This window comes from Penicillium hordei (genome assembly GCF_028827395.1).
Source record: "Penicillium hordei strain IBT 12815 chromosome Unknown utg000002l_segment0_segment0, whole genome shotgun sequence".
In the NCBI taxonomy this organism is placed as follows: Eukaryota; Fungi; Ascomycota; class Eurotiomycetes; order Eurotiales; family Aspergillaceae; genus Penicillium; species Penicillium hordei.
This window is the reverse complement of record NW_026623143.1, coordinates 4,593,981-4,618,975: the sequence shown is the minus strand read 5'-3', so window position 1 is coordinate 4,618,975 and position 24,995 is coordinate 4,593,981. Positions and strand designations below refer to the sequence as shown.

The 24,995-nt window shown below is 53.4% G+C and overlaps 11 protein-coding genes across 11 annotated transcripts; 4 read left to right on the top strand and 7 right to left on the bottom strand.

Annotated features, from left to right (window-relative positions):
* Positions 1–381: 381 nt before the first annotated feature.
* Positions 382–1,689, top strand: N7537_005071 (FAD-dependent oxidoreductase; the record flags this gene model as incomplete). Its single annotated transcript, XM_056896128.1, has 1 exon — positions 382–1,689. One exon carries the CDS (start codon positions 382–384, stop codon positions 1,687–1,689), a length of 1,308 nt encoding a protein of 435 aa, XP_056755876.1.
* Positions 1,690–1,926: 237 nt separating this feature from the next.
* On the bottom strand, positions 1,927–2,412 carry N7537_005070 (nuclear transport factor 2 family protein; the record flags this gene model as incomplete). The annotated part of the gene is made up of 1 exon (XM_056896127.1): positions 1,927–2,412. The coding sequence occupies one exon, from the start codon at positions 2,410–2,412 to the stop codon at positions 1,927–1,929; it is 486 nt and encodes a 161-aa protein (XP_056755875.1).
* A 544-nt stretch (positions 2,413–2,956) lies between these two features.
* N7537_005069 (putative PKS-like enzyme) lies at positions 2,957–10,749 on the top strand (the record flags this gene model as incomplete). Its single annotated transcript, XM_056896126.1, has 3 exons — positions 2,957–3,151; positions 3,204–3,348; positions 3,401–10,749. 3 exons carry the CDS (start codon positions 2,957–2,959, stop codon positions 10,747–10,749), a joined length of 7,689 nt encoding a protein of 2,562 aa, XP_056755874.1.
* Positions 10,750–11,414: 665 nt separating this feature from the next.
* N7537_005068 (uncharacterized protein) lies at positions 11,415–13,049 on the bottom strand (the record flags this gene model as incomplete). The annotated part of the gene is made up of 4 exons (XM_056896125.1): positions 11,415–11,612; positions 11,664–12,155; positions 12,211–12,751; positions 12,796–13,049. The coding sequence occupies 4 exons, from the start codon at positions 13,047–13,049 to the stop codon at positions 11,415–11,417; spliced, it is 1,485 nt and encodes a 494-aa protein (XP_056755873.1).
* Positions 13,050–13,567: 518 nt separating this feature from the next.
* Positions 13,568–13,819, bottom strand: N7537_005067 (uncharacterized protein; the record flags this gene model as incomplete). The annotated part of the gene is made up of 1 exon (XM_056896124.1): positions 13,568–13,819. One exon carries the CDS (start codon positions 13,817–13,819, stop codon positions 13,568–13,570), a length of 252 nt encoding a protein of 83 aa, XP_056755872.1.
* Positions 13,820–15,314: 1,495 nt separating this feature from the next.
* N7537_005066 (uncharacterized protein) lies at positions 15,315–15,822 on the bottom strand (the record flags this gene model as incomplete). Its single annotated transcript, XM_056896123.1, has 3 exons — positions 15,315–15,457; positions 15,502–15,703; positions 15,775–15,822. The coding sequence occupies 3 exons, from the start codon at positions 15,820–15,822 to the stop codon at positions 15,315–15,317; spliced, it is 393 nt and encodes a 130-aa protein (XP_056755871.1).
* A 1,159-nt stretch (positions 15,823–16,981) lies between these two features.
* N7537_005065 (ankyrin repeat domain-containing protein) lies at positions 16,982–17,408 on the bottom strand (the record flags this gene model as incomplete). Its single annotated transcript, XM_056896122.1, is given in 2 exon segments — positions 16,982–17,027; positions 17,041–17,408. The coding sequence occupies 2 exon segments, from the start codon at positions 17,406–17,408 to the stop codon at positions 16,982–16,984; spliced, it is 414 nt and encodes a 137-aa protein (XP_056755870.1).
* An 820-nt stretch (positions 17,409–18,228) lies between these two features.
* On the bottom strand, positions 18,229–18,636 carry N7537_005064 (uncharacterized protein; the record flags this gene model as incomplete). Its single annotated transcript, XM_056896121.1, has 1 exon — positions 18,229–18,636. One exon carries the CDS (start codon positions 18,634–18,636, stop codon positions 18,229–18,231), a length of 408 nt encoding a protein of 135 aa, XP_056755869.1.
* A 795-nt stretch (positions 18,637–19,431) lies between these two features.
* N7537_005063 (amine oxidase, flavin-containing superfamily) lies at positions 19,432–20,823 on the top strand (the record flags this gene model as incomplete). The annotated part of the gene is made up of 1 exon (XM_056896120.1): positions 19,432–20,823. One exon carries the CDS (start codon positions 19,432–19,434, stop codon positions 20,821–20,823), a length of 1,392 nt encoding a protein of 463 aa, XP_056755868.1.
* Positions 20,824–21,320: 497 nt separating this feature from the next.
* On the top strand, positions 21,321–22,985 carry N7537_005062 (uncharacterized protein; the record flags this gene model as incomplete). The annotated part of the gene is made up of 1 exon (XM_056896119.1): positions 21,321–22,985. The coding sequence occupies one exon, from the start codon at positions 21,321–21,323 to the stop codon at positions 22,983–22,985; it is 1,665 nt and encodes a 554-aa protein (XP_056755867.1).
* A 59-nt stretch (positions 22,986–23,044) lies between these two features.
* N7537_005061 (MFS transporter) lies at positions 23,045–24,619 on the bottom strand (the record flags this gene model as incomplete). Its single annotated transcript, XM_056896118.1, has 1 exon — positions 23,045–24,619. The coding sequence occupies one exon, from the start codon at positions 24,617–24,619 to the stop codon at positions 23,045–23,047; it is 1,575 nt and encodes a 524-aa protein (XP_056755866.1).
* Between the last annotated feature and the right edge of the window lie 376 nt (positions 24,620–24,995).

The following is a 24,995-nucleotide window of genomic DNA, read 5'->3' as shown; positions in this document are numbered from 1 at the left end:
CACCAACAAACTTATCATCAGCCTAAGCACATTGATGCTGAATGCTGAACATGCTAGGCCGGGGGCGAACGTTCAAGGCAAGATGATATGGTGGCAAGCCTGTCAAGCACGTGGAAACGGCACTGACCTACCTTGATGCAGTATTACTCCTTACTCCGTTAAATATCCGTCATGAATTTTGAATTAATCCGAGGCTGTATACAGGACTCCGCGTGGAGGGGCATGGAATCAAATCTCAGAAGGGGAATCCAAAGTCCGGACTCAGCCTCCCGGGTCACACCACATACATGGACATGGATATATATAGATCTATCCAGTATGCCATTCCCATTGCTCTTCTTCACTACATCCGCTTCATCAATTTAACTCATTATTACTAACATGGGAAGCATTGCACCCCCCCTTCAAGTCGCCGTGGTCGGCGGCGGCATCATCGGTGTCATGACAGCAATCGGCCTGCGTCGCCGGGGCATCAACGCAATCATCTACGAGCGAGCCTCAACCTGGCACGAGGTCAGTGCTGGGTTTGCATTCACCGGCGCAGCACGAGAGTGGATGGAGATGATCGACCCAGCTCTCGTCGAGCTCCTGAGCAGTATGAGCGGCAAGTCCGACGCCAGCACGAGCAATGCCTACTGGAACGGCTTCCACCCTCGGACAAACGAGGAAGCTGAAGATGAGTCCAAGTCACTGCTCTTCCGGACGCCCACCAACAACCTCAGCTTCTGGGGCTGCGTACGATCGCAGTTCCTCAAGGGGATGGCGGCCATGCTGCCTGAAGAAGCGTCGATCTTTGGGAAGCAGCTCGCGGGCTACGACGAGGTCAACGACAAAGTTATTCTCCACTTCGATGACGGCAGCACCGCCGAGGCCGATGTTCTGCTCGGCTGTGATGGCATCCATTCAGCCACCCGGAAAGTCATGCTAGCGGGTGAGAGCCGGGCAGGCTTCAGTCACACCGCTACCTACCGCACCATGGTCCCCATCGATGTGGGCATCAAAGCCCTCGGCCAGAAGGTTGCGAAGAATGCCTGCAACCATCTGGGGCCAAATGCGGACCTGCTCTGCTATCCAGTCATGTCCATGACTCTGCTCAATATCGCCGTCTTCGCTTACGAGGACTCGGAGTTTCCTGACCCCGATAGGATGACGGTCCAAGTGGACCGCAGCGAGATTGCAAAGGTATTCCAGGGTTTCAGCCCGCAGATTGCTGACATCTGGAAACTTTATCCCGAGAAGGTTGTCAAGTGGGGGATCTTTGATCTGGAAGATAACCCCCCCTCGACATATGCCCGCGGCCGAGCCTGTCTCGTCGGCGACGCTGCACACGCCAGTACCCCGTATATGGGAGTGGGGGCCTGCACCGGCGTTGAGGACGCCCTTGTCATCTGCACACTCCTGGAGTCGGTGCAGCAGAAGGCCCTTGCCGGTGAAGAGCTGAAGGAGGCGTTGGGAGAGGCGCTCCAGACGTACAGTGGAGCAAGGTTGGAGCGAGGCCGGTGGATCCACCACCACTCGCGTCAGATGGGCCAGATGTACCACTGGAGGTACGGACCGACAGGCCGTGATCCACAGCGGATGAAGCAGAAGCTCGAGGAGAATTGGGGGAAAGTGGTGACTTATGATGTGCTGGCGCCTCTCCAGCCGGAACTGCGTGCGTTGGCGAGGAGTCACCGAAAATCACTGTAGATACTCTGATATGTTGTTGTTAAATCGATTTTGTATGTCTTTTAATTCTGTGCCCGTGAACTTGATGGATCTTCTCCTGATTGTTGATCCTCCTACGACCTAAGCCAGACATTGCTCAAGAGAACTTTTACTCAATTATCAAAGCACAACCCTACTGACTGGAAGATATTGAGACACCAGTAAAAGCAAGTTAACACTTTGACATTGTCGAGTACCATAATGACTATCTAATCCTATCTATTCACTGCTCGGGGGCTTCATGATGGAACGATCGCCAGTAGCCCAAATGTGAGTTGACTTCATCGTCTTCAGCTTCCAAAGGTCGTCCACCTTGACAGCATCGCAGGCGTAGAATGCGCCGGTGGTGAAATTGGTCGAGTCTGACTCGTAGCCCTTGCCCACGATGCAGTGCACTGCCTGAGCGTTGAAGGTGACCCGGGCAGTGGTTTCGGTGTCGACGCTGACACGGACGTTGGAGAGATAGTGGACGGTGTCAACACGCTGGGCAACATTAATCCACACTTTGTTCTTGAGCTCTTCGTAGCCGTCGCACGCTTTGAAGGCGATGTCGGTGTAGACGTCGGGCGTCGCGCTGGACTCAAGAAGCTCCTCGCTGGCATGGTCGATGGAGGCGAAAGCGCGGTAGCACGCGTCAGCGATGGCCTCGCGATCGCTGAGAGGGGGGCCAGCCAGTTTGGCAGGGAGGGGAGTTCCGTTTCCCATGTTGTTTGTAGAGATGATTATCTATGACGATTGTCTGTAGGAGTGATTGGCGTCGAGATTGAAGGGAAGTTGGTGGGCTGATGTCGATGCCACAAGACACATCCACCCTTTAATATATAGACAGAGTATACAACAGCATAATCAAGATCTTATTTCCGTGGCTCAGCCCGACGTGAGATGTCGCTTGAAGTTTGTCGCGTGTCGGACAAAGAATGTAGCGTTGATGGCCTGTAACTATTTTGAGCCCCGACACAGCCCCCAAGCACGTCCTTAGGGTTAGGAATTAGAGATTATGGATTGCCCGCACAATTATTACTGTAAGAGTGTAGCTGATGATTGTGATAAGCTTCGGTGAATCAATTGATTCATACGGGCTGGTAAAGGCGTATATATATATGTATATAGACATCTCCATCTTAACAGGATACTTTTACTTTCGAAATACTTTGCCATACTTTCGCTGCTCACTGCTACCTATCTACCCTCTTTGTAAAATAAATAATATTCAAGTCCTGACGACCATCCACTTTACTTCTATATCGAAATGGACACCGACAGCGAGTGGGCTAGTGAGCCGATTGCCATCATCGGCATGAGCTGCAAGTTTTCCGGCGGTGCTAGCAATCCAGACATGCTCTGGGACCTTATGGCATCAGGAAAGACCGGCTGGAGTGAGATTCCAGAGGATCGGTATAGCCTCAAAGGAGTCTATCATGCAAACCATGAAAGAACCAGCACGGTAATGCTCCTCTCTGCATGACCAACCTAAAGGCTTTTACTGACAAGTCCAGACACACGTCAGAGGGGGCCACTTTCTGGACGAGGATGTAGCAACCTTTGACGCAGCCTTCTTCAACTACTCGGCAGAGATGGCCCAGGTGGTCGACCCTCAATTCCGGCTGCAGCTCGAATCCGCTTATGAAGCGCTTGAAAACGGTGTGCTCTCCGTGCTTTCGAGTCATATTGACATCAACTAACTAATTGGCAGCCGGCCTGCCCCTGTCCCAGGTAATGGGGTCCCAGACATCCGTCTTCGCTGGCGTCTTCGCCCACGACTACCAGGAGGGAATCATCCGAGACGAAGATAGACTGCCACGGTTCAACGTAGTCGGCACATGGAGCCCCATGTCATCCAACCGCATCTCGCATTTTTTTGACTTCCGAGGCGCCAGCATGACTTTAGAAACCGGCTGTTCGACGACATTAGTGGCTCTCCACCAAGCGGTCCAGACCTTGCGCAACCGTGAGGCCAACATGTCCATGGTGACTGGCGCCAACGTGATGTTAAATCCGGACACATTCAAGGCCATCGGGTCGCTGGGGATGCTGTCGCCTGACGGGAGGTCATACTCGTTTGATGCCCGTGCCAATGGGTATGGCCGCGGAGAGGGCGTGGCTACCATCATCATCAAGCGACTGTCGGATGCGCTGGCTGCCAATGACCCCATTCGTGCAGTGATCCGTGAGACAGCATTGAACCAGGATGGCAAGACGGACACCATTACAACGCCATCCGGTGCAGCGCAGGTAGATCTCATGCGGGAATGCTACAGCCGTGCTGGCCTTGACCCTCGCGGCACCCAATATTTCGAGGCTCATGGCACAGGGACGCCCACTGGTGACCCAATTGAAGCGCAAGCCATGGCCACTATCTTCAGCGAAGGTCAAGGCCGGGACGACAAGGACCACTATCTGCGTATTGGCTCCGTAAAGACCAACGTGGGCCATACTGAGGCCGTTTCGGGTCTTGCTGCCATGATCAAAGGTGTCTTGTGCCTGGAGAAGGGGTTGATTCCGCCTACTGTCAATTATGAAACGCCCAACCCCAAGCTCAAGCTGGACGAGTGGCGACTCAAGGTGGTGAGGACGATAGAGCAGTGGCCTGACAGTCTGATCGATGGGCCTCGTCGCATGTCAATCAACAATTTTGGCTACGGCGGTGCCAATGCTCATGTCATTTTGGAGAACGCCGACCCCTGGACCTTGACTTCAGGTCTGGATTTTGAACTCGTCAATGGCCACGGCTCTAAAGACAATGGGGATGCCTCGGACAATGCCTCGGACGCCAAAGTGCTCATCCTCAGTGCGCGCGACGAACGAGGCTGCCAGCAAATGGTTTCCGACCTCAAGAACTATCTGGAAAAGCACAAGTCGCTTGACTACAAAGCCTCTGAGCAGCTACTGCAGGATCTAAGCTACACCTTGTGCGAGCGTCGGACCCTCTTCCAGTGGGTTGCAGCGCACCAGGTCCGTCTTGATAACGGGACCTTCGACTCTGCGATCCAAGCCCTTGAATCGCCTCGTTTCAAGCCAACCCGTCGAGCTTCTGAGAGCCCACGAATCGGCATGGTCTTCACCGGCCAGGGCGCGCAGTGGTATGCCATGGGCCGTGAGCTACTGACCTTGTACCCTGTCTTCCGCCGGTCCATTGAGGAGGCTGAGACGTACCTGAACGCCCTCGGGGCTGACTGGTCACTGCTCGAGGAGCTACAGCGTGACAAGAAGACATCAAAGGTTCACGACACAAAGATTAGCATTCCCATCTGTGTAGCGCTGCAGATTGCTCTAGTCCGTCTGCTTGAATCTTGGGGCATCACGGCATCAGGAGTTGCCAGCCACTCATCAGGTGAGATTTCAGCGGCTTTTACTGTGGGTGCCCTCACACATCGTCAGGCCATAGCTACAGCCTACTTCCGCGCCATCCTTGTAGCGGACGAGACACAGCGCGCACCGGGATCTGCCAAAGGTGCTATGGCGGCAGTCGGGTTGGGAGTTGACGCGGTGCAGCCCTACCTCGACAGGCTGACCAAGGGCAAAGCTGTGGTTGCATGCGTCAACAGCCCTCAGAGTGTCACCATCTCTGGTGATGAAGACGCAGTTGATGAGATTACCGACTTGTGCAAGCAGGACGACGTGTTTGCCCGTCGCCTCAAGGTCCAACAGGCATACCACTCACACCATATGGATCCCTTTGCTGATGCCTACCGGGAGCGCCTTCGAATCGAGATGTCCCGGAGTGTAGTCAAAGGCGACACACAGGAGCTCAAGGCGGTTTTTTCATCCGCAGTAACTGGCGGGCGCATCGCCGACATCAAGGAGATTGCCAGCCCCGATCACTGGGTCGGTAGTTTGGTGCAGCCGGTAGAGTTCGTTGACGCCTTGACTGAGATGGTTCTCGGGGATCCTGATGACCCGATGGGCAGAAGCGTTGATGTCCTTCTCGAGGTTGGCCCTCATACAGCCCTGGGAGGCCCGATCCGCGAGATCTTGTCACTACCCGAGTTTGAAGGCATTGAGCTTCCATACTGGGGCTGTCTCGTACGTGACGAGCATGCAGGCGATAGCATGCGCTCCGCCGCGATAAATCTGTTCCGTGAAGGACAATCCCTTGCCATGGACCAGATTAACTTCCCCGTGCCTGCATATGACGACGAGGGCCCCCAGGTCTTGACCGACCTTCCATCGTATCCCTGGAACCACACGATGCGCCATTGGCAAGAGTCCAGAGTCAACCGTGCCATTCGCGAGCGCAGCCAGCCTCCTCACGAACTACTCGGCATGCCCGTCGCTGGCAATGACCCCAGCGCGTCCGTATGGCGCAGAGTATTGCGCGTCACCGAAACCCCGTGGCTGCGCGATCATATGGTCCAAGGCAGTATTGTGTACCCAGGCGCCGGCTATATTTGCCTTGCAATCGAGGCCGCTAGGCAATTGACTGATCAGGACAAGAAAATCTCAGCACTCCGCCTGCGTGACATCAACTTCTTGTTTGCGCTTGTTATTCCAGACAACGCGGATGGCGTGGAGATCCGGACCACGCTCCAGTCTGTCCCTGAGCGTGAGATCGGGGCTCAAGGCTGGTGGCGCTTTGAGGTCTCGTCAGTCACATTGGAGAACCGGTGGACATTGCACGCTACGGGCATGGTTGGTATAGAGGAGTCAGCTGTCCTGGAGACTGAACATCGTCGTCCATTGTCGACTTACACCCGCCAGCCAAACCCCCAGGACTTGTTTGCCAACCTCAGGGCACGCAGCGTCTATCACGGTCCTCTCTTCCAAAACACCAACCAGATCATCCAGGATGGCCGAGAACCGCGATCCATATGCGACATCACGATCCGCCACGAAGCTTCGTCTGATACAGACCCGGAGGTGGCAGCACAGAACAGCCTGATGCACCCAATCACCCTCGATGCTATTGTTGTGGCTTTTTATTCCGCCCTCCCCAGCGTTGGAGCGCTACAGGAAGATCCCAAACTTCCGCGGTCTGTCGGATCGATGTGGATATCCAGCAATATCAGCCACCAGATCGGCCACACGCTGCAGTGCGACACATCCCTACTTCATGACGACCCCCAACGCGGGAGGGCCGATATTACAGTTTTCGACGGCAAGACGGAAAACGCAGTGCTCAAGATGCAGGGCGTCGAGCTGGCGTCGTTGGGAAGGGGTAGCTCAGCTAGCACCTCGATGGAGGAGGTGTGCAGCAAACTCGTCTGGGGACCTGACCTTTCGCTTCGAAACCCGCTGGTTTTCGAACATATTAAGAAGAATCTGTCATCTACAAACTCTGATCAGGAGGCAGATGTGGTCAGGGGCCTACAGCGTTTGTGCATTGCATATGCCTCTGATGCCCTACGAGAGCTGACTCCGGGGGATGTGGCCGGACTGCAGGTTCAGCCACATTTGGCCAAATACTACGCATTGCTACGAGGATTGGTAAATAAAGCTACCGAGGAGCCTGGCAGGTCTCAGCAGTCCATGGGGAGCATTGATGAGAAGGTGATCTGCCGTCTTGGGCCCCTCCTCCCATCTATCCTTCGTGGTGAGCGCAGCGTGGAAGAAGTCAGTAGCCTAATGGATGAATACAATGCAAACTCAATGCGTCAGTCATCATCCCTCAGGCAGCTCTCTGCTCTGCTACAAACGGTTGCACACAAGGGCCCAGGTGCTCGCGTCCTCCAAATTGGGAGCGGTACTGGTGCCCTCGCCACACGTCGCATACTGGAGACCCTTGACACAAACTTGTTGGCCAGCTGGCACCTCACTGAGCCATCATCAGAATCATTGGAGGATGCGCGTGTTCAGCTTGCCGATTGGGCCGATTTGCTCCAGTTTGACCAACTCGATATTGAGCAGAGTCCATCCAAGCAGAAGTTTACACCAGAGAGCTACGACATTGTTGTATCTTTGCACGCTCTACACGCTATCAAGAGCCCGGTCAGTGCGCTGGGGAATGTACGCACTCTGCTGAAGCCAGGAGGCACGCTGCTCTTTGCGGAGACGACTAAGAATCAAGTTGATGCGGATTTCGTCTTGGCTCTACTTCCAGGCTGGTTGCAGGACATGAATCCAGTCTCGTCCTGGGACACCGTGCTTCAAGATGCGGGCTTCAGTGGTGTCGACCTTGAGATTCATGACTTGGAGAGCGATATCCATACCAACAGCGTCATCATGTCCACTGTGCCTGCCGAGGACCAGAAAGCCGACCTGAGCAAGGTTAAAGACAGCTTTGCAGTCGTTTCCAGCGTCAAGACACCTCCGTCACCCGCCATTGTTGATCAGTTGTGCCAGCGCATTCAGGCCTTGACCGGTACCGCCACGGCGCACCTCGTGTTGGAAAGGAACAGCGGCGACACATACAAGGACAAGATCTGTGTGTTTATTGGCGAGCTTGACTGGCCTATTCTGGCAGACCTCGATGCAGTGCGGATGGATGGCCTCCGCGCAATGGTCACGCAGTGCAGTGGCCTACTCTGGGTCACGACTGGTGGGACTGTTGAGAGTGAGGCCCCCGAACGGGCTGTGCACCAGGGCTTCTTGCGTGTGCTGCGCAACGAATACATCAGCCGTCACTTCATCTCCGTGGACCTTGACCCTGTTCATGCAGATGAAGATGCAGCTGGTTGGCCCTCGGGTGCAGACCTCGCCGTGTCGGCCATCGTACAGGTCCTCGAAGAGGGATTTGGGCATGGCAGCACTCAAACCGGTCCAGCCGAGTTCGAGTACGCCGAGCGAAATGGTGTCTTGCATATTCCCCGCTACTACAAGGACGAGCAATACAACAACATGGTCACTTCCCCGCTTGTGCCGAGCTGGAGTGACCAGGGCGAGAGCAGCATTCCCTTAGAGCGCCTCTTCCAGGACCGACAACTCCGGTTACAAGTCGGCATCCCAGGACACCTGGACACGCTCGCTTTTGTTGACAATGAAGAAAACCGTGGGGACTTATCGCCAGAACTTGTGGAGATCACCCCTCGAGCTCATGGGGCTTGCTCCCGCGATGTCATGGCCGCTATGGGCCAGCTCAAGGATCAATCCATGGGCTTCGAATGTGCCGGTATCATTGCGCGACTTGGTTCTGAGGCTCTGACCAAAGGCTACAGGGTCGGTGACCATGTCTTGGCTCTTTCGACCGGCGCATCTTTTGCCAGCAATGTCCGCGTCCCATGGCATTGGGTCATCCAGATGCCAAAGGACATGGACTTTGTTAGCGCTGCATCGCTTCCCCTGGCTTTTACTGTTGCTTACTTTGGTCTCATCAGGAGCGCAAGCCTGACAGCTGGGCAGTCAGTCCTCATCCATGCTGCAGCTGGGGCCATCGGACAGGCCGCAATCATGATGGCCAAGCACCTGGGTGTCTCAGAGATCTACGCTACAGTCGGCTCCCCTGGGAAGCGAGATCTTCTCGAGCGCGAATACGGCATCCCTTCTGAGCGTATCTTCACCAGCCGCGACGCATCCTTTGCCCAGGCTGTTCTGGTTGCTACCAAGGGACGCGGTGTGGACCTCGTGCTCAGCTCACTTTCTGGTCCGCTACTCCAGGATAGTCTCAGCACAGTTGCACCTCTCGGTTATTTGATGCATATCGGTAAGGCAGATATCGAGAGCAACAGCCTGATGGCACTCGAGTCTTTCTCTCGCGGCATTTCTTTCATATCAATGGACATCCCAACCCTCTTGCAGCGCCGAGGACCCGATGTGCACCGTGCGCTTGGTGAAATCGTCAGCCTGGTCGAACAGCAGCTGGTGAAGCCGGTCCACCCTGTTACCGTTTACCCCATGCAGGATATCCAGGCGGCTTTCCGCTTCATTCAGACAGGCGACCAGATGGGTAAAGTTGTCCTTTCAGCTGGATCGGACCAACAGGTTCACGTGGTCCCCCGACCAAAGGGCTTAACAGCTCGAACTCAACTACGACCCGACGCATCTTACCTTATCGTGGGAGGTGTTGGGGGTATCGGGCGTTCAGTCGCGCACTGGCTGGTGGCTCACGGTGCACAGCACCTGATCCTGCTTTCTCGTAGTGCTGGCAATCTCGATCTCGACCGGAATAGGAACAGTGACGGGGCACTCTTCATCAACGAACTGCGTCATATGGGCTGTCGAGTCAAGCCCGTCAGCTGCGACGTCTCGCTCTCTAGCTCACTGACCGTGGCTCTCAGGGCCTGTGAAGACGACGGCTTCCCTCCTGTGCGCGGCGTCATCCAGGGCGCCATGTTACTGCGCGACGCCATCTTCGAGCAGATGACACTCGACGACTGGCGCAGTGGCCTGAGTCCTAAGCTGTACGGCACCTGGAACCTGCACACGGAGTTTTCGCGACCGGACTCTTTGGACTTCTTCGTCATGCTGTCATCTGTCTCGGGCGTCGCAGGCATTGCATCGCAAAGCAACTACGCCGCCGGTGGCTCCTACGAAGACGCCATGGCTCGCTGGCGCCAATATCAGGACCTACCCGGCGTGGCCATTGACCTAGGCCCCATTTCTGACATTGGCTACGTTTCGACAGACGCCAAAGTCGCCGAGCGCCTGCGCAAGGATGGTGAATTCGCCATGCTTAACGAGGACATTGTTCTCCGCGCTCTCAACGCTGCGGTTCTACATCCACTGGGCCGGTCTCAAATCATCATAGGTCTTACCTCCTCTCCGGGTCCTCACTGGGACCCCAACGGTCGCTCCCAGCTCGGCCGTGATGCGCGCTATGCAACGCTGCGACCGAACACTAAGGCCTCGGCGCAACAGGACGGCGAAAACACCAGTGCCTCGCTTGCAACGCAGCTCGCAGAGGCCAACGACCCGCAGGAAGGAGCAGGGCTCATCGGAGCGGCTATTGCGGAGAAGCTTGCGGACATCTTCATGACTCCCATAGCTGAGATCGATCTCAGCAAGCCGCCGGCCCACTTTGGGGTCGACTCGCTGATTGCGGTGGAGCTGAGGAACATGCTTGCATTGCAGGCGGCGGCGGATATTTCCATCTTCAATATCCTACAGACGGCCAGTCTGGATGCGTTGGCTGGGTTGGTGGCGGAGAAGAGCAGACATTTCCAGGCTTAGTCGAGGTACTCAGCCTCTGAATCAGATTGCGATTGACGATTGACGATTGTGATTTGTTGTTATTCTTGTATATATATATCTATATATAGACCGTTAGACCTCTTGCACCAATAGAAGCCTCCTTTTCCAACAGCTACACTTCCACCAGGCGTTCGTTCCTCTTATACTCCGGACTGATTTAATTGTCCGACCCTGACTAGGCAGATGTCCTAGCCCCATTCCTGACCTGGGGGTCCGAAGAGCCCCTCGTATAACCTAACCTAGCGCTGCCCGAGTACTGGAGTACGAGGCTATTTTGGGCTCTCTGTCTTAAGACGGAAAATGTGGCTCCTAGCCCTGGCCCCCGGCTTTCGGCCGTGAATCTGAGGACCCGATGACCTGAAGATACTCGACATATTTAGATCAGAGATTAATGCAGGCCTGCTGATGTCCTGCCACGCAGGCAATGTGGCACAGCTTTCAGCCACCACAACCAACAAAGGCCTATGAATCACCCCTACTTGATGGACAATGGACTTCAAACGGCTCTGATTGCGCTTCTATATATACAAATTTTAAACAGGGATCAAGTAGCTGCTATCACCAAAACTTCAAAACACCATCCAAGCTAAGTCGCGATCATGCCTTCGTGAATATCTATATATATATATATATACGTCGAGAAATTAAGTAAACCCACACCACGTGTCGCCCTGGGGCTTTAAGAGCTGAAGAAAGCTCTGTGCAAGCTTGTTGAGGCCCGTCGAGGCTTGCAACATTGTTAAGATGCTGGGCATAAGCTTGATATAGGCACCGTTTAGCTCGGGGTGAGATTGTGAGAATCGGGCGCCCAAGAGGAGCAGGATAGGGGTCAAAGGGTGCATCTGCTATTCTTAGCAATCAACTTACACTTTTATCACACTTGATTAGCGTACCTGGAAGTGTTGGCCAAGTACGGCCACCAGCAGAGAGATATCGGTCACGGCATCTAGGGCCTGTTGTTGGTGTTCTGCATGGAGGGCTTGAACAAGCTGCGTTCCTTCCACGCCGGTCCCTAATGGCTTGGATTCAATCAGGTCGTAGAGCATAAGCACATCGATCTGTGCCGCTAGGGCAACAAAGGCGATGATGGGGTCCGGGTACTCCAGTGATGCGGAGATTCGCAGCATCCTAATCCGTTGTGCCAGCAATGCATTAAGAGTTCGATGTCGACTGCAGAACTCTTCGCATGGTTTGGTCGGGGCGTTCTGCTTATGCTGAAGGACCCGTCCGCACATGGTGGCCCCGATGACACACTCTGCAAAGGGCGACAAGTTATTGTGTGGCCACTCGACGCTGACATCCGGGACCACATCCGCGAGGAAACTCATGTCCGTCGGGCGATTGCTTGCAAAGTTTGCCTCAGGAGCCGGTAGGCGTGCTCGTATCTAGACTGAGTAAATATCTGTTCTTTTTCATCTTCACAAAGGACTCAAGACTGACCAGCCGCTCGTCAAAGAACATGTGTTGCCCATCCACCAGACTCGTGAAGCGGTCAATTAGATATGCAAACCAAAAGGTCCGTCTCTTCGTTTCGATATCAACCCAGTCCTCCTGGCCCGGGGTGAGTTGCCTTTGATACTGGTCTACCTGCATGGTGTGAGGTATTCGAGGCATGTCGAGCTCGTATAGTCTCATCATCTGAATTAAGCGAAGAGCTCTGCCAGCGGACATCATGCCTCGGTGGAAGTCCTGGCAGGTTAACTCGTAGATCGAAAGCAAGGCCCACGCCTGGGCTTGTTCCAGAGAGATTTGGTGGCAGGGTTCCTCTCCTTCAAGTTCGTGCAGAAGCTGCCTCGTTTTCGCGTATAACTTGCAACCTTGGACATGGAACTGGCTGGAGAGTGACGAGGCCAACGTCCACATAGCGTACTGCAGGCATATCCTCTGTTTGCTCTTGTTTGGTTGTTTAGACCATGATCGGTAGCGGTGGGTATGGATGATTGGCGCAAACGCATATGCCCGGTCGAAATACAACTGGTCTCTACGCCATATTAGCAGCTGTTGTCAAGCGAGGGTAAGACGTACAGGTCATTGTGCATCATGGGAGATATCAAGAGACCGGATTCCATTGGAATTTGGACCAACTCTCTCAACTCTGGTACACTGTCCGCTGGGGGCAATTGAAGGAGCGAGCTCGTGTATGAATCGTCGAAACATCCCCAGGGTTTCACCGTGGGGAATGGGAATTCTACCGGTGCTGCCGGCCACTCCAGGATATCTGTTGTTTCGGGCGTTGTGTTATGGTTTTCATTATTGTCTGTACTGCTGTCGTTGTCCATGGCCTGGCAAATTGGTGCTGGAGATGTCCCTTGTTTTTCTAGCTGGCTCTCGAGCTCCTCTATCCTTTTCTGCAGCGTCTTGAGATATCCTTTCTTGGGCCCTCGAGGCGGGCAGCTGTCTCGCACTATGCATTCCACACCGGATATATCACACGCTGTGCATTGAGGTCGCGCCCTATCACAGCGGATTCTTCGTCGTCGACATCCTTCACACTACGTTCTCAGTGTCAGTACCAAACTCGCTGAATGCTGCATGGGCGATGAGGCCTACTGCGATTCCCGGCTGTTGTCGCTGTTGGCCCGGCATGGCTGCTTGAATCGGTCTGTGGAGCATACAATCGGTCTTCCTCTTCTAGAGCTGGGGAGAATCTGGATTGATATATTGGACTAGGGTTAGATCTAAGGTATTGAGATATGGGTCATGCTGCAATAAGTGGATATAAGTATAGCCCGAATGGAGCCTTATCCTCTAAAGAACAAGGTGGGACCAATCGCTGGCTGTGTCTCGCATCAGCCCATCACCATGTGCTACGATTGATGCTGTTGGTGATTGAGACATCTAGTGGCCCCGCCACGGGCCTAACCCCTCCTAGACGAAGAGTCGGAGGATACCACTGGGGACTGATCTGACCAGGCGATGCTGGCTTCTCGTTGGCCAACATGTACGTAACCAACGGTGCACTTGTTTTCAGAGGGCCAAACCGTAACTTGGAAGTTGGCGGAGGTAGCCGAAGCTTCGAGTCGATTTGGCCCCGGGTGGCGTCAACCATATCAATCAATGCTCGCAATACTATACACAGCCTTTGTTGGAGTTGGCAACACGAGGAATAGACCAATGGCAAAAATGCCTCAGTTACAACTCGGGCCAGCGTAAAGGGGCCAAAGGAAGGTAAGCATACGAGACAAAAATTAAGCAAAGGGGCCAAGGGAAGGTAAGCATACGAGACTAGATTAAGCAAAGGGGCCAAGGGAAGGCAAGCATGCGAGACGAGATTAGGGGCCAAATTAGAGTAAGCCCTAAGAGGTGAGAGAGTGAGACCTGGGGCAGAATTGAGTTCAGTAGCATCATGCCCACGCTAATATAATTAATCAATCCCAACCCCACTTAATCATGATCGCCATCCTCAGCAGGTTCCTGCAAGTCAGAAGTGTCGAATACCAAGTCCGAATACATGGTAGAAACTAGGTATTATACCTAGAATATCATGTGACATTGGGTACCAGGCATACCATACAAAAGTGTAGTTAACTACAGTTAGTCATCTAAGTCCGCACAGATTGTTGAAATAACTAACTAACTAGCGGGCTTTGTCATTTTAGTTAGAGTTGTCAACATCGGTCATTCATACCATACATTGTTCGTATACCAGCTTTCTGTCAAGAAGCTCAACGGCGTTGCTGCCCTTTTCGAACCCGACATCGACCGAAATCTCTGAATCAGTTGGTATATACGAAGGATCTGGGACTTTGAGCTAAAGTACCATCCGGAAGAGCCTAGGCTCGTTCCGGAACGGCCGGATGATATGCCCGTTGCCAGTAGCGGCAGTGGAAATAATTCATCTCCCGCTGCCGGCCGCGGCTGGAAGTTGATCAAGCTCGTGACCCACATTCAACGCCTATACGTGGTGGTTCTTGTATCATGCCTCGTCATGTTAGTTGCAATGCCGCCCTGTTGTTCGACTCGTTGACCTTGGATGATTGGCGCCTACTGGTCCTACTGGTCCATCCTTGTTGTTACACCGACCACTTTTTCCCGATCATAGGGCTGGAGTACCTGCAGCTCACAGTGCGTCAAGGGTGAGCTTGAAGGAATGCCATTAGGGTTCCCATGGAATAGAACTCTAGGGTTATTTGTATATGCACCGCCCCCCGGTCACGATAGGTCATAGGTCGTTGAATGTTGGACATGACTGGACACGCAATGAATGGTTAGCCTCACGCTACTATAAGGAGGATGAACCTCTAGGTTTCTAGTCGCAATACTAGATGATACCGTCCTGAGAGCCCAGGTACTACACCACAGCAGGACGTTACACGGGCGATAACGGAATCTCTTTTCCGGAATGACCACTCGAGGACAATGCGACGAAGAGCCAGAGAGCTTTTATTTGCGGCTTGAATACAGGGAAAAGGATTCTTACTCAACTCTTTTTTTTACAGTCTAGGAAAGAGAAAGCATAAACCGTCATCCGATGTAATACCACTCAGACATCGACAGGGACATTGAACGTACTCCCCAAGCGCAGAAGCGAAAGCCGGTATATTCTAAGGTTCAATGTCTGCTTCCCACTCGCCGTCGTCGCTCTCGGTGCCTTCGATGTCGAGGGGATCGCTTGCTCCTGAATCCTCGCGCTGACGGTCCACAGTGCTGGGGATAGTGTGCGACTCACGGCTAAGCGTGTTGGGAACTGTCTGCGAAGTGTATTGCCTTAATAAGCTCCCGGCGAAGCACGTCCAACCACGAGACAGAGCGTGTCGACTCTCCTGGGCTTAAAGTGCTGATAGTAGTCATGAGTATTGGATCGTGACCGACAGAACAAGAGACGGAAGATTGTACTGGCGTATCGTTTGTCGGAGGCGTTCAAGCTTTCACCCAGAAGCCTATGCCCGAGCTTTACGGCAAGCGAAGGGCTATACTTCCGAAAGAACAGACTCTAAATGGATAAAAATACGATTTCTGGGTCTAATCGGATGCCAGACGTCTTGGTGCTTTTGCTCTAATTACCAGGCAGCCAGCGCTTCCTGACTCTCCGGCAGGACTTTTTACAGCCATTCCTGCTTCACATCAGGCCGGGCCAAACGGCAGGCCCGCTAAGCGCTAGCCACCACTTGATGGAGCCGATGAGACGACTAGTTTCAGTAGCCCATGATCGAACAAGGTCGAAGCGGTTCCAGACCCCATGCCAAGCGATGGTTTAGTTTAGCAATTGCCAGACTAGGACATGGCCCCCTTAGACCCTCAACAGGAACCGAGGTTTTTGTTATGGTCTACAACAGTAGTGGTAAAAATAGGCTGTATTTTTTTCCCACAGTAGTCGGTCTCTAGGTCCGTGCATGTGATTTGCAGCAGACAAGGCAGAAGCGTGGAGAATGAACGAGCCGCCCTGACGTAACAGATAATGTGCCCTAAAAGCTTGGAAATCCAGTTGGGACGGCAGCGGGCCGCGGAGGTTTCAAGCCTCGAATGCTCGGCGACCCGCACCCCCACATATTTTCCGCCAACGTATCCAGTCATTCCCGGATTGATTCAAACGAGATAACCAGAGCCATACTGAATACATGACCGTGCACCAGTGGCGATTTCCGACCTATCCTCTGGATTCTGCATTGCTCGAATGCCAAATATCAAAAGAAAACATCTGAGGATTCAATTTCTCAAGCCTGTTAATTGCCAGTTCTTAAACAAAAGAGTACATTCCAACTAGAATACTAAGTACAGAGGGGAAAGGAAAAGAGAAAAAGGAATATCCGAAACAGGATCCTTTGTGGGATCTGTCAGACTGGGATATGGCCCCATAGGCCCTCAACAGGAACCGAGGTTTATGTTATGGTCTAGTGGTAAAATAGGCTCTGTATTTTCCCACAAGGATCCTGTCACAACTAATCGAACAAACAATGCAAACGTTAGGAAGGCGGAAACCGCTGGCAGAGTCCACTTTCGACTCTCCAGATAGTCACAAAGCCCCTCATCTTGGTTCGCCCACATGGAATCCGGTCCGGCTGTCGATCCCGGTAGGGTGACGGACGGTACGCCCGTATTGGCCGCATCGGCCATACAGCTGATGAGTTGCTGGTGGCAAGAGTTTCACAGCGTTGGCGGCCACAGTTCGAAAGGTGGAAGGGAAAATGTTTAGTGCTCCACTGACCTGGTGGGGGAACCGCTTCAAGAAATGATGGCTTAGCGGGGAATTGGTGAGCAACTACGGCGGTGGTTAAGTGACAGCAGATCGTAAAGCCCAATCGGCCCCAAAATTGCCCCTGAGATACCCACATCACCCGATTATGATGGCTCGCTGCATCCAAAGCGTCCATCCCGTTTTCGTCTTTTAGTTGCGTCAGAACACGGTTGTTCTTCAGGGGCCGCTCCACAACTCTGGCCTGGCCCGCACGGGCTGCCCACCAAAACGCATTGCACCCCATTTTGTCGACGTCATTAGGGTCAACCCGCCCTTCCTGTAAGAGGCGCTCAACCACGCTTAGGTATCCTTCGTACGCGGCCAGTGATAGAGCGGACTCACCTAGATAGGTCCGGGCATTGACATCCAGCCGCATGCCACAACGCAGTAACTGCATTGCTACGTCGGGGTGATCTCCCTCAATCGCTGCCTGGAGCGGAGACGGTGGATGTGAATTCGACATCATTGACACCCATGGAGGTTGAACCTGCCGCGGCTAAGCGTCAGTCCATCCATATTGAGCAGCTGCAGGTCGGTTCAATCCGAAGTGTCGCCGTCTTACCCCGCTCCGATCAAGTTCGGGACCGCCAATGCAGACAACACCGGCACGCCAGTGATCCTCCGCTCACTCGGGCAGGATGATGACGGCGGCAACATAGAGTGCCTGATCTGTCATGACAACTCAGCAGACTGCATTGCCAATTCGCAGTGTGAGCAGTGCAGACGGAGCGTGCACTTAGGCTATATGGGAGATTAGCTCGACCGACGGTCGACACGGATCAACTTTAACTATCCACAATAGTAAGAGTCCCAGGCTGTTAGTATCATCCTCTTGTGTAGCCACCATTGCCCTTATTGGCGCATTTACAGCCGCGGCGTCACAAGATTCGATGCTTCCTACTCCACCGCCGAGACGATGGGCGAGACGATGGGCGAGGCGGAGGACGGAGTCGAAAGTGCTGGCAGTGGCCGCAGAGATCACCTCGGAAGGGGTTTTGGTGCAAGACTTCCGCCGGTCCCGTAGGCAAACGAGATGACCTGACTACTATGCACCTTAATGTTTGCATTTCTGGGGTGTACGATAGTCCGACCCATTTAGATGGCTAGGCCACATGCCATAGTATCAAGTCTGCCGGCAGTCCATTCTATTTGTTCTCCCGTCTAGATAACATGGTCTAATTGTTGGACGCAAACTGGCCGTGAGAGCACCAGACCTAAGATATCGATCTATGATATTGCCCGAGACCCCGTCGATTCAAGGCACTCTCCCTATACCAATCCACTTACCTAGTATCCCCGGGGGTTCCCGGCTGTCCCGGTTTTGGCTCCACAATCAAGGCATGCGCGTGGACCGCGTCAAGCAGCTCGCCTTGACTGTCTGCGAGATACACCTTTCGGCCATCGACCTTTTTCGGCCAGACCCGTAGGTGGATGGACGCGTCGGGCGGCACGGCGTGGAGGAAAGTAGCGTTCAGGTAAGCGGTGACCACCGACAGGCAACAGTCAGCCAGGGTCCGGTCCAGCAAGAAAATGAGATTTCTGCTAAAAAGCTTCCTCTCGTAGTAGCACATCTGCTGCTGCGGCGAGAGCGCGAAGGAAGCCGAAGCCTCCTTCCCAGATGGATGAGCTCGGAATGCCGGCCGGTATCCTTCCAGTAGCCTCTGGAGCAGTGGATTCGCGGCGCTGGCCATGCAAGGCGCTGGAGGTATTTATGGTTGAGCTGGCCTTTCCTCCATTGTAAAGGACTATCTTGCAGTGCTTGTAGATCTGGTCCCTGAATCTTCCAGACTTCTCAAGGCAGATTCTGTTACTGAGATGTTTATACCCAGCTTGTGCCTGGTTTAGCGGCAGTCCAAGGGCTCTATGAACTCCGGCCAGCGTAGAATATTGTATCTAGACCTGTTTCTAACGGGGTAGTCAATTATAGATTGGCTAGAATTGTGTTCCTTGATGGGCGGGTGAAATAGGGCAACCAAAAGGCATGCCGGGGTAGGGCGGAGCAAGTAATAATATCTGGTGGCTGAATAGAGAACTACATGTTGCAGGTTTCTTTGCGACTCAGCAGTCTCCATTTGGGAATGCTACAGTGACGAGGCTTGTCAATGCTTGGAAGAAAGATTTCTGGGCTTCTTATAAATGATTGAAAGAAGTAAATCCAGGAATACATACCGTGTATGGTTCAAAAATCATTCTATTACGAAGGCTAGCAGATCGTTTACAGATTATCACTATACAACGAGGCAGTGCTTAGCAGGCTTCATTAGCCCGTGAGATATATTCAAGGAATAGTTATTTATTTCAGCCGTGCTTACTTACTTGCAGGCAAACTCCACTTGGGGGCTGTATCGATCCTCCCTCCGCCCCCTGGCCTGACACCGGAGTTTCTTGCGGAGGAAAGTAAGTCAGAGCCCCAGGATGTATTTGTATAAAAGGCGCTCGCAGCACTTGCAGTGCCAGCCTTGATCAGTTTCATTCATCGTTCCAACATGTTGACTACCTTTTTCTTCGTCGCCGGGGCCTTGGCTGCCTGTGTCCACGGTCAACAATTCGACCCGTCGGCATATGCTGCAGAGGACGTTGTCGAGCGGGACTTTGCCATCATCGGCGGAGGAGCAGCAGGTACCTATGCAGCAATCAGTCTCGCCGATCAGAACAAGACCTTCACCGTGGTTGAAGTGACGGACCGACTTGGTGGAAACACCCGGACTTTCCGCGACGAGGCCACGGGGGCTAGCATCGACATTGGCGTGCAGCTCCACGAAAATACACCCGTCGTCCGTGACTTTTTCAAGCGATTAAACTCGCCTCTGACGCCTTTTAAGCCCACGGATTTCGGAAACCCCAAGTACTACGACTTTACCAAAAAAGTGGCCCTTACCAACCACACCCGGCCGACTATCGAGAGCGACTATGTGGCCGTGCTCAACAAGTATCCTTTCCTCGACGATCTCAATAACCTGCCGGATAATGTGCCTGAAGAGCTGCTTCTGACCTGGCCGGAGTTTGCCGAGAAGCAGAAACTCTCCTCTGGATCGGCTGAGGCAGGTCTGCTATGGCCAGCGACCCCTGGCAATCCCCTGGACACCACCGCGCTGGCCATCTTTAACGACGGCAATCACATTGAGTTGGCGGAGAACACCGGGGGAGCGGTTCGCAGTGCCACTCATTACAACTCCCAGATTTACGACAACGCCCTGGCCGAGTTGAAAGAGCATGTCTTGCTGAAATCCTCCATCATTGCAGCTCAGCGTGGATCCTCCCGCAAGGACGGCGTACGACTCGTGGTCAAAACTCCCTCTGGCAGGAAGCTCATCAAAGCTAAGCAGCTCATCATTGCCATGCCGCCGGTCCTGGACAACGCCAAGTACTTTGCTCTCGACCAGCAGGAACATTCCATCCTGAGCAAGCTCTCTGGCAAGCACTACTACGCAGGCGTTATGAACAATACCGGGCTTGAGGCGGGAGTTGCTTACACCAACGTCGGCCAAAACACACCGTACCACGTCGCCAGTCTTCCTGGGGTGGTAGAGATTGCTGGTTCAGCTTCTCCTGGGTACTTTTTCTATTGGTACAACTCGGTCAACCCTCAGACACAGGAGGAAATCGAGGAAGCTACTCGAAGCACCATCAAGTGGCTGCAGAGTGAGAGCGGTACCGAGGCTGTGGAGCCAACGTTTCAAGACTTTGTGGATTACTCGCCGTTCCATTTGAGTCCCCCAACTAGCGACATTGCGAACGGCTGGTATGGCAAGATGAAGGGCCTCCAGGGCCACAGGAACACTTGGTATATCAGCTCGCTGTTTGTTGTTGGCTCGACTCAGATCTGGAACAACACTCGCAACATACTTCCGGAAATTATTGACGCTGCTCGGTCTTGATGTACCTACACTGTTTAAATTGTTTAGATCGTACATGGGTTTTCAGCACTTGCTTTGAGATATATTCTAATTCAGGGGTATATATACCACTAACTATTGTAATTAATTTCACTAGTTAACAGCTTCTGTTTCTATGAGCTTAGTCATCCTGCTGAGTCAGCGTATCTTTTGTCTTTCTTTTGTCTCCGGCTTCTGAACTTTGAGTTCTGTAGGATTGACGGATACTCGTATGTACTAGTATTAAGGTGTCCCACGGAGATACACTGTTGTGTTCTAGCTGGATCTTGCTGTTAAAACGTCATCAGATCTTGGGAGTCGTTCCTAACGTGTTACGACGCCGGTATGCCGAGTGTACCCCGTTTACCATACAGAGAAAGGAGAGTTGATGAATAACCCTGTCCTTAGTGGTAAAATACCACCCCCTCTAGTTTGACAAGTTCTTTCAGTCCATCAAGTGTTTCATCTTCAAAATGCCATCATGACATAAAACTCTCAATATGTCCACAAACAAGCGTAAACGTGCTCGAAAAGCTTGCAATCCGTGCCACCAGCGCAAGCGAAAATGCGATGGGGAGTATCCGTGTGGAACGTGCTCCACCTACCAGTATCAATGCAGGTACGACGACGACATCACCGGGACTGCGGATCCCCCAGTCGCCAAGCGCGCTGTTCTCGAGGGACGTAACATGCAGATCCAACCCCCCGTGGTAAATGAAGGCAGCCCGTCCACTGGCAAGAGCCCCGGCATCTTCGAGGAGCACAAGTCCAGGTACACCGGCGCATCGGCAGCCATGGCCTTCCCGCATATATTAGGCCTGGCTCTCGGGTCTGCCAACCCTCCCAAGATCAATTCAACTGCGTACAACTTTGGCATCCGCCCGGAAGAGGCTTCCAACACGTATGGTTTGCTGGACAGCCTGATCTCCGAGGACAACCTCGCCTTTTACTCGGACGTGTACTTCTCTGCAATGGGCTCCATTGGAGATGTCATTGACCCCAGGATCTATGCTCAGCGGTGTCGCGAGTATTATCATGGGCCCGGCAGTCCGCCGGTCGCCTTTGGTGCTATAGCCGCTAGTGTTGCTGCAGTCGGATCCTTCCTCTCTTCAGTTAGGTACTCCCGCGAGTCGGACCTACTACAGTACGCGAAATCTATTCTCGATGATCCGGCCTCGATACGGATGCTGAGCGTCGATCATATCATCGCGTGGGGCATGCGGTTATTCTATCTCCGAGCCACATCCCGGCCTAGTAGTGCCTGGGTCGCCTCCTGTACGCTTATGCACCTCTGCGAAGTCGTCGGGCTGCATAAGGAAGAAAACATCCAACGTATAGCGTCTGTCGCTAATGCCGCTGCTCTTGGCCATGATGCGGACCGGCTGAGGCGTATCTTCTGGATCCTATGGGCCGGACACCAGATGCTGTCCTACGAGTGCGATCGGTCGGCAGTGACATTTGCAGCCGTGACTACGCAGGCGATTATTGCAACCCCAGGATCTGTTGCCGACCAGTTTGTGCGAATCATCCAGATTATCCCGTCGCCGAACTCTCCGTTCCAACTTGACTCTCAGCCTTCATCTCCAAGGGAGGAGCTATCCGAGCGTCTTACGGCATTGAGCAAACTAGATTTCACGCATTCGTTCTTAGTCGCCACCAAGGCGGACCTCGCATTCTGTTTCTATCGACGTATCTACCAGTTCAAGGCAGGCATCACGGATGAAACCATCCAGGTTGTCATCGATAGCGGTAGGGATGGACTAGAGGCAGCTGAGCAGCTCGCCAGCCAAGGCCGTCTACTATGGAATGTTATCGGCAGTGTCTTCCAGTATACTTGTATCTTGTTGGCCATCGACACCCCAGCCTCGTCCGCCCACATTCCTGCTGCTTTTAAGAGGCTGGAGAATCTTGTCAGGGCAACGGATACAGCACTCACCCGACAGGCACTCTCTATAGCACGGCATCTTCTCAGTCTTAATATAGCGAAGAAACGAAAGGAAATTTCGCAGCTGGAGGCTGTCGAGGCAGGATACGAAGCCTTTCAAACCCCACCGGAACCCGAGCCCAACACCACTGTGCCAGATCTTGTTGGCTGGGGGGTGGACTGGGACCAGTTTCTCGTGGAGCCATATCTGTCGATGTTTCCCGACATTGAGATGATGTAAATTAACAGCAGAAGCAACACTTCAAGGAATCCAACGAAACATTATTGCATCACCGAGATCTAAACCAGCGTTTCCTGCGAATTGGTCTTTTCTTGCACCCTTTCTATCTTGATATGAAACCGTTCCGCAAAACAGAAAAGCAGGGCAACAACTACACCTAACCCGGCGAGCCCAACTCCCATGTAAAACGCCCCTCGGTAGCCCTGCAAGACATTCTTCCCTTGACCATTGACCTGGCTCTCGACAGTACCGGCAAAACCAAGCCCAATGGAGATGGAATAGTTGACAAATGTAGTCACCAGCGACGCAGCCAGACCCTGATGCTCGCGCGGCATAGCTCGACTCAGGATAATCGTGGCAGCGGGAAACGACGAATCCATGCCCCATGGAAGGACAATGATCCCCACGAACGTCTGCGCCCAGTAGATCTGGTCCACAGGCAGCGTCGCGAAGATGACACCCCCGATGAGGAAGAAGGTCATGGAGACCAGCATAACTGTCGACGCGCGGAAATTGTTTAGAAGTAGGCCCGTGGCGCCCGCAGCAAATAGCCCGCTTATGGCGATAGGCGTCATTTGTGCAGATGTGAGAAGGGGCGTTTGCTCCCTGAGGACCTCGAGGAGGTTCAGCGTGTAGAAGACGAAAATGCCAAAGCTGGACCAGCCGGCGCCGATGCAGGCCAGAGTGAAGACGGAATCGATGCGCAGGACGCCGAAGGGAATCAGCGGGTGGCTTGCTCTCTTCTCGATCAGGACGAAGACGATAAAGACGAGGATGCCGATGATCATGATGAAGTAGGTATATGGTGTCGTCCAGGCGACCACGGGGCCTTGGTTCCAGGCAAAGTTGAAAAGGACGAGGGCGGCTACACCGGTGACGGAGCCCCCGACATCGACGCGCTTCCAGACACTGGAGCTTTCAGACTCTGGGGTTCTCGGGGCTGGGGTTGCGGGAATCGCGAAGAAGCCCAAGACAGCCAGCAAGAGGCACGCAAAGCACAGGACCCAATACGACCAAGGCCACCAGAGTCTCTGAGAAATCAGACTGGAGAAGACAGCACCAAGCAAAAAGCCGCCAGGAGCAGTGGCCCCGAACAGGCAGAAAATCATGTTTTGACGAAGGCCCGGTTCGTAGCAGCGACTGACAATAGCGATGGCGTTGGGGAGTAGGAAAGCCGGGCCGATTCCCTGCATGGCACGGCAAAAGATGAAGAAGCCGGGGCCGCTATACACAGCAACACCGGCGAGACAAGACCATAAGGCAAACCAGACATAGCCGCCTACGAAGAACGGCTTGTGCCCAAAGACATCACCGAAGCGGCCTGCGATGAGGATGAAGGTGCCGACGGTGAGAGAGTATCCAGAGGAGAACCAGCTCAGCTTGCCAGGCTGGTCGTCGATGTCAAAGGAGCGTCCGATGATGTGTTGAGGGACGATGCTGAGGGCAAGGCCGGCTTGAGTGAGAAGCTGCGAGGAACAGATGATGGCGACAAAGAGGACCTCGCTGGGGAGGGACTTGGGACGTGCGACTTTGGAATCATCTTCGCTGTACTGACGGTCTTCACAGTCTTCACGGACTTCACTCGGGGCTTCAGGTTCGCTGGGTAGCGCTTGTGAGGGTTGTTCAGAGGACATTTTCACTGTGAAATGATGATTGTTGACAATCACGGGCCTGGGGAGCGAATCTTAGTAGACTCGTTGTAGAAAAGGTAGGGATGGGGTTTGCGAATGGAGTATATCTGATCATGAGGCTATGCTCGAGTCAAATCTGTCTACTCCGAGTCACGATTAGACCACACTCGGCCGTCTGACACTAGGGGAAATGGGTGGGAAGATGCTCCGATGGTTTCTTTGATTCAACAACTTAACTCCGCTCGGGGTGAACATCGTGCGGCTATTGCGGAGTTACGAAGTTGAGCGCCGCTATTGCGGAGTTTCAGGCCGCAGTGCGGCTGCTGCGGCGGAGATCATAAGCCAGAATTAATATAAATTAATCATGATTCAGCTGCAA